Source organism: Mangifera indica, chromosome 1, assembly GCF_011075055.1.
Source record: "Mangifera indica cultivar Alphonso chromosome 1, CATAS_Mindica_2.1, whole genome shotgun sequence".
NCBI classification, from domain to species: Eukaryota; Viridiplantae; Streptophyta; class Magnoliopsida; order Sapindales; family Anacardiaceae; genus Mangifera; species Mangifera indica.
The window spans coordinates 7,675,160-7,688,507 of NC_058137.1; the positions used below are offsets into that span (position 1 = coordinate 7,675,160).

General features: G+C 34.0%; 3 protein-coding genes across 3 annotated transcripts; all 3 read right to left on the bottom strand.

Moving 5' to 3' along the window:
- Positions 1–749: 749 nt before the first annotated feature.
- Positions 750–3,676, bottom strand: LOC123215763. Its single transcript, XM_044635991.1, has 7 exons — positions 3,525–3,676; positions 3,327–3,459; positions 2,378–2,481; positions 2,125–2,296; positions 1,776–1,916; positions 1,606–1,694; positions 750–1,511 (listed from the first exon to the last, which is right to left on the bottom strand). The coding sequence occupies exons 1-7, from the start codon at positions 3,656–3,658 to the stop codon at positions 908–910; spliced, it is 1,377 nt and encodes a 458-aa protein (XP_044491926.1). The 5' UTR covers positions 3,659–3,676; the 3' UTR covers positions 750–907.
- Positions 3,677–6,288: 2,612 nt separating this feature from the next.
- LOC123195778 lies at positions 6,289–7,300 on the bottom strand. The gene has a single exon (XM_044609620.1). The coding sequence runs from the start codon at positions 7,270–7,272 to the stop codon at positions 6,361–6,363; it is 912 nt and encodes a 303-aa protein (XP_044465555.1). The 5' UTR covers positions 7,273–7,300; the 3' UTR covers positions 6,289–6,360.
- A 5,142-nt stretch (positions 7,301–12,442) lies between these two features.
- Positions 12,443–13,306, bottom strand: LOC123228400. Its single transcript, XM_044653801.1, has one exon. The coding sequence runs from the start codon at positions 13,304–13,306 to the stop codon at positions 12,443–12,445; it is 864 nt and encodes a 287-aa protein (XP_044509736.1).
- Positions 13,307–13,348: the final 42 nt, after the last annotated feature.

Below are 13,348 nucleotides of genomic sequence, written 5' to 3' on the forward strand. Positions count from 1 at the left end.
TTTACTTGCAAAGGTGTTTAGACTTGAAGATTAGCATTACACTTTCTAGTAAACTCCAACAATAAATGGGAACAATAAGACTTGAAAAGGTTCCATGTCCCATGTTAGAAAGATTGTAAGATTTGACAAGATTTAACTCGGATTTGTAAAGTGAAGTTCAGCCTTTTTGAACTTATAAAATATTAATAATAATAGTGGAAGCCATATTTGTTTAACCTTTACAATAAGAACAAATCTCAAGAGCATTTAAAATATGAGATAAGAATGAAGAAACCACAAAGTGAGCAGACAAGAACTTGAATTTCAATCCTTGAAAGAAATGGCTTAGTTTATATTTGTTGCCCACTTTAATTCAGATAGTTCATAAAAAAGTGATACATTTGAAAGAATTAGAGATGCTTCTTTGCATTTTCAGCGAAAATAAGAGGTGAGATTGGCACACCAACACCACTGTTTGTAGTGGTGTGGTGTTGATGTGCTTTTGGAGCTCAAAGTTTCTCATTTTCTTCACTGTCTTTTATGTTTTGCATGTAAATTTCCTGCCGATGGGTAGTTTGCTTGTTTAGGTGTCTGATAGAAAAAGGAATTTATATACAATTAAGTTACAGTGAGCTCAAGAAATTTGCTTTTGAGATGTGACAGAAGTGTGTAACAGATATTATTAAATGCAATAATTCGTTTCAGACGGTAGTTAATCCATTCATAGATGAAGGATCAGAAACCTAGTTGCATCACAGACCAAGATGAGGTTCAGTAAAGAATGATATCACATTGATATAACAGATATATAGATTTCCTTCAAGAACAATACACTATGCATTATATAAATTCTATATTGTATACTGGATGATATGTATGGATTACAGAACCCAGACAAAATTGATACTCTAGGCATTTAACATTATGCTTACGATTTACGATACTTGAGAGATTCAAAGCGAGCAGCAAGATCATTATAATCTGGCAATTTAGGATGAACATGATGAATGAAATCCTGTTTGTCAACAGTTGAAGGTACTGGTGGTGGAGGTCGCTCAGGTGGTTGATAAATGCTGGCAGGAGGTTCTTCCATTTCAATTTCCTCATCACAATCAGATTCATCAAACTCTATATCTGAATGTGCATAAGGGGCCTTGTACCTGTGCCTCCCATAGCCGTCTCCACCTTCACTATGGTCAGGCTTTCTCTCCTCATGGCTAAGATAATGAGACCTATCAAACTTCTGTGATTCACATTGTTGATCTATAATTTCGGAGTTCATTGGGGGATCGCATGACATGAATAGGCCAGCTGAATTTCCAAAAAGAGTTATAGATCCAGATTTGTTGCTTAAAGCATTTGGAATTTCATTAAAACCAGATGACTGAGTGACTTGTCTGGAGCCTGTGCTTGCAAGATAGGCAGCAGCTTGTGCAGCTGCGATTGCTTGCTTCGCTGATTCTGCAGCTGCTTCAGCAGCTGATGTTGTATCTTCAAAATGCAGAGTGCTCCTATTTCCATTACTTGCTGATCTGCACCAGAAATCAGAAGCTAATAAAAACAATGAATATAAACTTCACTATCTAAAACATTTGGCAGCCAATAAAATGAGATTGACTGAGTAACCTGATAGCTGAATTATTTGGTTTGACAGGCTGAACTGGCGTATGTTTCACAGGTAAGCTGGTAGGGCTAACAAAAACATCTGGTCCTTCCTGTTAAAGAATAGAATATGGAAACTGGATGACTTGAACGTATAACAAATGAGAAAGAGGGAGACAGAAAGAAAAACACACTATACGCTCTTCTGGAGGCTTGAGAAGCTCTGTTTCGGATTCAGTTGTATCCCAGTCAATCCGATACTCTTTTGCTATTTCTTTCATCACTTTTAACTTCACTTCTCCAGGAGGGGTTCTGACAGAGAGTTTCTCAATCAACTGGAAGTAAGGCCAAGGGCTATTAAGTCATCTGAAAAGGTACTGAGATGCAACAAGGGAACATAATATGCAAAATGTTCATGTATGTACCATCTCAAAAATATAATTTACAAATAACCTAGTTGATGAGCAGTTTTATGATAGTATGAATCCATATCTAAAAGAATGAGATAACTGCACTTTCTGAAGGCATAAATCTTTGATTTACCATTCTATTTACACCGGAATTCGGCCGCAGATCAGTTGCTGCAGAGACAAATTCTTTCCCATATTTCTTCTCAAAAATCTTCCTCATTGCCATTAGTTCTGGAATTTCTGAGCACCTAGGAGAGGCAAATATCACACTAGCGATCCCTTCTTTTAGGTCTGCAGGGCACTCCCTGCAATGTATTGGGATCCACATAAGAACTACATCGTAGACTTGTCATAGCTTTACAATATAATAATTAATGTTTTCTAACCTTTGCTTGGCGATGATGGTCAGCCTGGCCACAATTAACTCACAGAAGAGCTCAATGAACTCATTTGCAGCCAGAACATTCTGTTCTCGTATAACATGTTCAACCTACAAAAACAAAAAACATTAATCTAATGGCAACTATCCAAGCAAATAATCCTCGAAATTCATACTTGCTGCAATCCAAGGTGCCAAAACCATAATTCTAAAGCAAATGCTTTGACGAATTGATAGTAAGCAGAGGGACCTTGTCAAATATTTCAAAGGCATGATTTGAAACTAGACTTTAAGGTCACTTTACAGCAAGAACATTGCGCCTATATGAAAATATAATGACAACTCAATGCAGTCATATGCTCCAATTTATGGAGAGATCTATTTCTGAGTTCAAGAAGCGTAGCCTAAGAAGGAAGATGTAAGCACGTAGCAGTCATGTCAACAGGTCCAAGAGAATCATTTCAAAAACACAATCATTTTGCCCAAAACCAAAATAAGCTTAGACATCATATACCTACAAGGTCTGACAATTAACCATGCTAGAATGTTGTTCAAGTTCTTCTAAATACCAATGCATGCTAAGAAACAAAAATATTGAAACCCAGCATATGGTGAACACAGAGCTGAAATTTCATTACTCAAAATGAGAAAAGATCTCTTTGACATGTTTTTAACTTCGTGCAGCAATTAACATAAAAAGTTTGACAGGGAACATTCAACCTACTGACAATAATGTTACCAACAGGATTACCTACGAAATTAATTGAGGTAATCCAACAAGCCTCTCTCACAAATTTGAAGCCCACAAAATAAGCTAGCATCTAGTATTCAATAATGCACAACAACAAATTGAATTCCCCCCTGCCCCGCAATATAACCTCAATTAAGAGAGAATACAAATTTCATTTATAGCAAAAATGTAAAATTTTCATTTGAATCAACATTGCCATAAGTACCCGGATACGAGCAGTGGCATCTTGTTTAGACTGCAGAAGCAAAGCAATGTCACGTCTCATTTGTTTAACCACCGCCTCTCTCTTGTTCCTCAACAACTTAATCCTGGCGACGGCCATCTTCGCTGCCGTTTTGCTAATAAAATAGAAAAAAACAAGTCAAATCAAACCTATAAAAACAAATGCAAGTAAATAACATACCATTTGGAGGAGTTGAAGCCTCTGCGGAAAAGAGATAGAACAAGCTTCATGAGCTTCTTGGTTTGAGCCACACTCACAGTCATCTTGGCTTCTAGTAAAAATAGACAGAATAAGAAAGAGTGAGCAACGGTCATTTGAGAGAGAGAGATGTTTTAGAATTAAAATTAATCTTTTAGCTGTTTCCTCATGGTGGAGTGGGACGGGTGGGTCCTCCTTAGACTTTGCTTCATTTTTGGTAATCCAGCTCTCCAAATATAGCCGTTACGTTATTTGACAAGTGCGAACAAATTACACACGTGGAAGAATCCTATGATTTTCTCTCTCTCTTTTTTTTTTCTTTTAAGTTGTATTTTTATTAAGAGAGAATCAGTGTTAAATACAGAAAGCTTGAACTGATCAAGCAGAAGTCATTGGGAATTTTACTTGGCAGCCTTGACAGCAGCATCAGAGAGTTCTTTTCCAAATCAGCTATCTTTCTCACTACTTTGGATAGAGCTTTCTGATAAGAATTGCGTAAATCTTGCTTCTGCAAATCATCATCCTGCTTGCTTCTTTTTATTTTTCTCGAGGATTTAACCCTCCCCTGCAGTTTCTTTTCCAAGTCCGTACATCTGACTTCGGCCAATTGTTGATTCAGATCTCCGCCAATTCTCCTGCCGGATAGTTGATATCATTTAGCCTCAGTCTCGCGGTACGTAATTTATTACTACCTCAACTTTCAGTTTAGAAATTGGCTTTCTCGATTCATCTGTCGTGTTTGGTCTAAAACAAAAGAGCACAGGACCATCAAGAGGTGGGAAGCTGACTATATACTCAATAATACACAAAAACTGTAGGTGTTCTAAATCATCTGGTTGATATCGATTCAGCAGACTCAACTGTTTGCACAAGGCGGGAAGATCCACCATGCCAGATTAAAGTTTGTTTTATTATTTTTTTTATTTTATAAAAAAAAAAATTTCGTTGCTAAAATTTATATATAATTTACTAAATTTATTTGTATGCTACCAATAATTGAGATTAAATATTTAATAATCAACTATATAATATTATTTTTAATATTTATTTAAATAATTTATTAGTCTACTCATTGTTTGGATCAAATTGCGTCCATTATTAGATCGATATTCGATCTGACTTTGACTTTGAAAACATTAATTTTGATATATGTCAAAATTATTTATTAACAACTTAATACAATATATAAGTGCATGTTGCATAAATAGGTTCATTGGGTTGACCTGCTGAAAGATTTTTTATATATGGTAACTCTAGTGTTTATAAAATATATCATATGATAAACAGTGATACACATGATCTTTTGAATTGAGGTCATCAAACCGTTTTATATATGGATTAATATAGTTTGACACCAACACAACGTAGTCATTGAGATTGTATTACTAGAATGGTGGTGATTGATTATTTTGAAAGATATATAAAAACTATAATGAATCAATAAAAGATTTATCATTCTCAAATATGAAAATATATGTCTCTGTTAAGCTTACTAATGAATGCCAACGACCATTTAAATCCACAACTATAGTGGGATTAGAGTTTTGTTTAATCCAATAATATCTAATTGTTATTACGAAAGTCAACTAATGTAAATCGATAGTGATATGAGATAAATGCTACTTTTATGTTTTAACTTTGATGGGATATTATTAATAAAATGATTAAATTGTATTATAACCATATTAACAATAAATTATTGATTATCGTCAACACTTTGCTAATTGGATGGATATGATATTTTGCTAAAAAAGGATTTTGATATATGTGTAGATGAATGACAGAATATAAATTTGTTATAAAGACGCTCACTATTAATTTACCGAAGAGTTTATGAGTCATACATAAAAGAGATAGATTATAAGATAATACAAATTTCAAACATAACTTGAATACATAATTCATTTCAACCAACGTTTCCTCGTAAAAATTCAGTACTCGGATAGGAGCAGTGGCATCTTGTTTAGACTGAAGAGGCAGAGCAATGTCACTTCTCGTTTGTTTGAACACCACCTCTCTCTCGTTCCTCAGCAACTTAATCCTCACAACAACCATTTTCGCTACCGTTTCGCTAACAGAACCAAAAGCAAAACAAATCAAACTTACAAACTTAAGGGTATTGAACAAACCATCTTTAAAACAAATGCGTAACACCATTAGGAGGATTCGAACCAAGCTTCATGAGCTTCTTTCATTCTGGCTGCCAGTAAAATAGACACAGCGAGTAACGGTCCATTGAATAAGAAGGAGATGCTCTTGTAATTAAGATTAATCTTTTCAAGTGAGCATTCTGGGTCCTTAGAGCGACCAACTTAGTTTGATTTAACTGATTATAACTGATTTTTTTTTCATAGAAACTTTCTGAATAACAGTTATTAATGAGTTTTGAAAAACATAATCGATATATAGTAGATATTGAATTCCATCAAAAGTTTAATAAATTTTAAAATCCAAAATAATATCTTCTATTTAGATTATATTGAGTTTTTCTTAATTAACTATTTAAACTCATTTGTAAACTATTATTGAATTATTCGATTAATTGATATTATTAAACTAAAATTGTAATTAACGTTAACCCAAATTAAAAAAAATTCTAATAGTTAATAAATATTATTGTAATTTAATAATAAAATGATTTGAGATAAGGAAGACTATCTTCTTATTGAATGAGAAAATACACTTCAAATTTTATTCAAATTTACTATACAATATCATTCACCAAGGCAAATATACACCCTTATCAGATCCTCTAAAATTCGGATCCATAACTCAATTTCATATTACAAATTTACTGAAACTATGATAAAACTCTAATCTATTGAGAAAATATATTCAAAAGAGTAACTTTTGCATGGATCAAACGCCTAAACAATCCTTCCAATCCATGCTCAAAACCTTCAATACTAGCATCCAAAGCCTGCAGTCTCTCATGGGCAGATTCAATCTTCTCTGCTTCAACATCTTTACTTGATTGTTGCACCAATAGATTGGTTATTGCAATGTCCACACTCTCTAACTCATTCACTTCCCATTGACTTTCATATGTTGCAACTCTCTTATGGACTAGCTTCAAAACCAGTGACCATCTTGTGGGCTTTGGCTTCAGCATTGGCACAGAGAGGAATGACAAGAGTGAGTTCAAGATTGAGGTTGTGATTAAACTTACTTTTCGAAGAATTCTAATCACCAAGTAGAGGTGATCATTAAGATTATCAAGATCTGGGGAGGCTGCCATTATGTTCTTCCCATATTTTAATGAAGCAAGAGACTTGGCAATTTCCTTTTTCATTGTCTTTCTAGAGCAGATATAAGCAGTAACATTGCTTTCAAAACTCATCTCTCCACACTTGCTCCTCCGAAGAGCTGACTGAAGTTCACGAACACTTTCTTTCATTAACAAAATAGCTTCCCTTGTATTGCCACATATGTCTAAGTACCTCAAGAAACCATCTAACAATTCATTGACCCATTTCTCATTTTGATGTTGAGATAGAGCTTGCTGAGTCAGTGGTAAACTAAAAAGTTCACCTATACTTCTATATAACTCTCCAAGACCTGATAGACCAGCCCGAATTTTCTCTGCTTTTGAAGAAGATGAGTGCATCTCCCAAGATGTAAGCTTGTCAAGCGCCTCTTCAACTTTAACTGTGGTTGGATGTGATCTAGCAGGCAAGCTAATGGATCGAACATTGTAGTGTTTAGTGGAATTTGTGGAGAAAGCAACCATATTTGCTACAAAGATTTGATATAAGACAGGTTTAAATTAATCTATATTGTTAAGCTGCTTTATTACATATTTATACTTACCAACAATCTAAACAAGAGAAAGCATATTGAAGTGCTAGTCAATGCCATGGCCCATTGGCAAATGAAAGCAATGTGGGTTTTTCTTTGGAATGGGTTAAGTTGTCACGTCTTCCACCAAAGATAAAGTGCAAACTCATCTCATTTAATGCAAAAACATGGTTGTTGTCTGGGTACACTGCATCTCTTTGAGCATATAATTTTGCATTAAATTTTAAAACCAACTAGGTTCATTGGGCTTGTCTCAATATAACTTAATTTCTGCATGCACCACCCTTGGGCATTGCCACCGCCAGGTTAGTCTTTTCATGTGTCAATTCATGGAAGTTGGTTACCATAATAAATTATTGTACCCTTCTCAAAAACTACATGGATATTTGGAGGATCTCGAAATACTTCACATTTGGATCTGGAAAGGCCAATTAGATAATATCATTTAGAACATTATTTAATCTGCAGGCTCATCAAGATTAGATGGGTAAGGTAGTTAGCATAAAACAGGAATTTGCATGTTATGTCACCCAGCTCTCTTTATGGCTGTCAACCTGGCAATATTAGGCATCAGCTTTATGCATGATTTATTCTCCTTTATTAAGGACAGTTCATATGTTTTCAACTACCATGAATGCTACTCCTCCATGCATTGACCTTCGCATTGTCTAAATAAAAAAAAGAAATCCCATCACTCTTGAGATTCCATGCCCACAATAACGTTCACCACCCAATGTATGGGAGGGTCAATGCTCTATAATTCTCTATAATTTTCTATATTAGTGTCTAATTGGTCTGCATTTTGTAAGTTTTATGTAAGGCATGGTGGTTAAGTAATTATTTTGAATATCTAAAAGCAAAATGAAACTTGGCAGTAAAATTATTTATGAGTGAAGACTCTAATCCGGCTTCAAATTGGAGTTTACGAATTCATGATTTATTAAATATAACACCTGGAGTCGGGAAACTTAATAAAGAAGGGCAAAAGATTTGCCATGTGTGAGATCTTATCGAGCAAGGAGCCAAGTTTAATCAAATTTCCAGGCTCAACTTCTATTCAAAAACGTGTACTGATATTACTGCTTTGTTTCCAAGTTTTACATCTTTTGCTAGCCTCATCAATTACGTGGAGCAACATAAAGCTAGCTGTAAGATTCTTTAAAATTTACTTTATTATTGTTTGTGATAAAAACAAGAATGCAGTACCATTAAACTAAATTCTCAAACTATGTCCGATACATATATACCAGTGGCTATGGGATAGAGATTAACCCACTGAAGACCTAGGAAATAGAGGAAAAGTGAGCATTGCAAGAAGAAGAATGGGAAAGAGAGAACTCAGCGGTCAAACAACTTGAGCGGTTAGAAAAGCCTTATGAGAAGGGGAGTGGGGAGGATGAGATGTGGTCGCTGAACAATGTGGAGTGCACTAGAGTGGTTAGAAACAATAAGAAACCATCAATGTAGACCAACGACTTTAAGATTTACTAACGAATATTATTAGCTTAGGGATAATTTTGTAAATGTATGACTGCTCTTACTTGGGGGTTACCAAATTGTTATTTCTTTGTTGCTTAAGTTTACTTTGTTTCCCATAAGAGATACATAAATCTCGTTGGCAATTATAAAGATATAAGCAAAAGAATATTAAATCATTTTACCATTGTGTTTGAATATCAAAGTTGGTTACTAGCTTGAAGAATGTGTTTGAGCAAATTGGAATTTCAGTTTGTATCATTTTTGGAGCTTTTTTTGAGAGGATGAGGAACAAGAAGGTCGTACAGCATATGAGAGAGCGATGTAGCAACAATTGTCAAGGCAGATGGAAGTGCAATTGGTTACTTTGGGTAAGATCTTTCAGTTTTCTATTGCTAGCATTGAGATATATGGTTTGAAACACTAGAGTCGAAGGTGGAAGGGTGGATTTCGAGAGTGATCGTAGAGAGGGTGACATGCTCATATTTAGGCTATATTTAATATTTTCAATCTTTTTGTTTTGATTAAATTATGGTTTATTGATCTCACAAAACTACTATAATTTTGGCAATATTCTATTTTGCAAGTAAACAGACAAGTTTGATGAGAAAAATAAGAATTTTGGCTCTCAAATTGGATCAACCTATCAAAAGTTGGTAGAAGGAAATTTCCAAGAAAAGCGAGTGTTTCTAAGAATGAATGAGCGTTTGAGGCTATATCTCCAATCCAAATAGAATGTTGAAGGGTTAGAAGAACGATTATTGGAACGACTGTTGTACCATTGCAACTATATATTTTGTGATTAACACATTTTTTATTTAGATTGCAAGTCTGAGATTCCTGTTACATATTTCTTTGATTCTTTGACTCGATTTCTAAGAATAAGGGCTTGGGACGATCAAAGGAGACTAGATCTATTGGATTCATATCTTATTTTAGAGAAGCTTTCTATACTTCAATTAGTACTTAATTTTATTATTTCTTATATTAATGATAGATTTGATGTTTGAGATAATGGATAGCTAATTTTCTTGAGCTAAGGTCATCTATTGGTCAATGTAGGTTAGTGTACGGTTGTTTGATTTCATTTTAATTGAATGTTTTGAATTTTAATAAGTTGTATGATAAAGATTTTAATGCTTGTGGGTGTTTACCATCACTTATATGATTAAATGTTTAGTTTTAAAATCGAAAAGAGGTAAACTAGAGAAAGTATAATTTTTCTTATACTATAACACTTTAGACAAATCTCACAATTACCAACTTTACATGTTACCTACAAAATCAAAGAGAAAATGAGTTAGTGAGTAAAAAATCATTTACTAAATAGGAGAAAACTAAGTCCTGCACTTATAGATTTTATTCATTTCCATTCAATTACTTATATTACAAAAGGGTATTTATGAGATTCTTTATACACACTTTTATAATAAGGTATAGATTATGTGTAACAATCCAATACATATATGTAGGGAAATAAGATTGCACAGTTGTGCAACTCTCATGACCAAAGTGTCTAATTCTTTTTTCAACATAGATTGAATGATATAGAAAAAAGCTTTTAGAAAAAGTAAGTTTTTAAAAGAAAATTGCTTTCACCATGTTTTTCAGGCATTACATATAATGAGACATCATATTTAAGGGTCCAAAAGTGTATTCTAGATGACTAAGAAAATGTTATTTAGGCCAAATCTGTCCGTTTATACATTTTTAGGCCAACATAAAAAAGTTTCATCAAACTAAGCAAACACTAATTTTTTTACCCTTTTTACCCTTATGTTGAAAAACCAAGTAAAAATATTTTTTCTGAGAATATGCGTCGGTTTATGGTGGTTATGATGGTGACTAGAGATTTTACAGTGAAACCCTAAATATGTCGAATTATGTATATAGATGTTTTTGAATGTTTCGAATGGTATAAAATGATGTAGTTTCGATGTTAATGGATGTCTGGAAGTGTAGCCGTTGAGAGACAAAAACACACAAATTTACAGTGCTGCACAAACTGCACAAATCGCGCAAATACTGTTCACACAGAGTAAACACTGTTCAAACCGCGTAAAAGCAGATATCATAGTCTGTGAACAGGATTTTTACACGATTTTGCAAGCGGTTTGAACAGTATTTGCACAATATGAACAGTGTTTTGCGCAGTTTGTGCGACACTATAAATTTGCGCGTTTTTGTCTCTCAACGGCTACACTTCCAGACATCCATTAACATCGAAACTATATCATTTTATACCATTCGAAACATTCAAAAATATCCATATACATAATTTGACATATTTAGGGTTTCACTGTAAAATCCCTAGCCACCATCGTAATCACCATAAACCGACGCACATTTTCAGAAAAAATATTTTTACTTGGTTTTTCAACATAAGGGTAAAAAGGGTAAAAAAATTAGTGTTTGTTTAATTTGGTGAAACTTTTTTATGTTGGCATAAAAACGTATAAATGGATAAATTTTTACTTATTTTAATTAATTACCCCATAAAAAACATAACTATCAACAAAAAACATGTTTTCATGACTATTCTAGAAATATGAAACTACAGTACAAGTCCCATACTTGTATTATATGTATCTTAGGTCCACATATGTACTACAAGATTAGATCTCATACATATACTATAAAACTCTAGTGTCATGTATATACTGCAAGTTCAATTCTAGGACATGACTAAACCTAAATTTAGAAGAAAAAAAACATATATGTAAAACTGATCTAATGTAAAAATCAATTGGGATATATTTTCATGAAAATACGTGCATGTTCTCAAGCTTTTTAATGTTATAACTTGAAAATGGAGAAGGGTACTCTACGTAGTGAACCGATTGTCATTAATTTCTGCCACTTGTAAAATTAGATTATCGTGCACTGTCCATTTGTACAAGAAATATAAGAAGTACGAAGCATATTAGATGTAGTACATGACTGATTTTTGCCAGGTGTTAATCAAATATTCATATAAACATTGTGACAACAAAATGTACAATATGTGCGCGCGTGCACACACACACACACACACACACAAGGTTCTTATCAAATCATTTAATTATTCATGCCCAATCAATTATCAATACAAAAACTGTTTATTATTGCGTATGATTTCATGACTTAGAAAAGATGAAACGGCCTCATTAGTTGGTTCTGCATTTTCATGGACATCCCATCTGTTGATAAATATATGAACCCAACAAGTTTTTTTTGATAAAATTGAGTCTTGAAGCCACATTTCAATCCCAGAAATGTAATAGAATCAGGAGGCATATTGATTCATGTTAGATCAAGCTGGCGAAATGTTACATGAGTCACTTTGCCCTCTATATTTATAGCGATGAGATTAGGCTTTGAGAATTGGAAATCAAATAAATTAACTTGGATAAATCTCCTTCAATACTGATAATTTATCCATTTCATTGCAGACTGTAGTTTAAAAAGATGGCAAAGATTAAAAAGAGAATAATCATGATAATTTGAATTGTGGATTTTCTATTTGTATTTCATTTTATAACTACAGATATCAATATTTTTACAAGCTTTCGAATTTGACATTGAAATCCTTCCTGATCCTCTAATATTTGGATGCCTATGCAGGATTTATCATATAGAAAAATGGCCTATAGGGAGATTATGTTTAAGAGAGAGGTTCTTGATCTGATCAAGCCCCTAAACATTTTCTCCAAACCTTTCTCTAGGCCTTCAATGCTGTTCTCCGTAGCCTTTAGTCTTTCATGGATATTTTGCATCTTCTCAACATCACAGTTGCACAGTGCAGAATCCAGACTTTCCAACTCAATCAAAATCTCTTGCTTCTCTTCACATGCTATGCCTCTCTTGTTCATCATTTTTGAAACCAGTGACCACCTGTTTAGCCTTTGCTTCGACCCTGGTCTTGACAAGAAGAACAAGAGAGACTGAAAGATGGAGCTGTTTGTTGCATTAACTTCTTTAAGAACTCGAATCACAGCCGAGAGGTGATGATCTTGTTCCAGAAGTGGTGATACTCCAAGATTGTTATCCATTTGCTTCAATATGCCAATAATTTTCTTTGCATCCTTCTTCATCTTCTTCTTGAAACAAGTGAAGCTAGCAATGCTGTTTTCAACACTTGAACCCCCCTTTCTCCTTCGAATGGCTGAGTGAAGAGCTTGAATATGTTCCTTAATTTGCAACAAGGTATATCTTGTGGTGCCACAAATATCCAGGAGCTTCAGTGATCCTTCCAACAATTCATCAACACACTTCTCATGTTTATTCTGAGAGAGAACTTGTTGGCTTGATGGCATATTAAGAAGATCATCCAAGCACATGTACAACTCTTCAAGTCCTGAAAGACTCCTGCAAATTGACCCTGATGTTAACAACAATCTTGATGATTCCTCCAATGCCTTAAGCTTGCATAACTCTTCTTCAATTATTACGGTGCTAGGATGTGACCTCGAAGGCAGACTGATTGATCGAACATGGTATTTACTAGCCATGAAAATCAAAATTTGAGATGGTCCTATCAAGTAAATAACTCT

What these genes read in the sequence shown, in the direction of transcription:
- LOC123215763 (XM_044635991.1), bottom strand. Translation starts at nt 3,658, where the DNA reads ATGACCGTTGCTCACTCTTTCTTATTCTGTCTATTTTTACTAGAAGCC. An exon ending in ACCATCATCGCCAAGCAAAG is followed by an intron (nt 2,297 to 2,377) that starts GTTAGAAAACAT and finishes AATACATTGCAG; the next exon opens with GGAGTGCCCTGCAGACCTAA. An exon ending in CCAAATAATTCAGCTATCAG is followed by an intron (nt 1,512 to 1,605) that starts GTTACTCAGTCA and finishes TTTCTGGTGCAG; the next exon opens with ATCAGCAAGTAATGGAAATA.
- LOC123195778 (XM_044609620.1), bottom strand. Translation starts at nt 7,272, where the DNA reads ATGGTTGCTTTCTCCACAAATTCCACTAAACACTACAATGTTCGATCC.
- LOC123228400 (XM_044653801.1), bottom strand. Translation starts at nt 13,306, where the DNA reads ATGGCTAGTAAATACCATGTTCGATCAATCAGTCTGCCTTCGAGGTCA.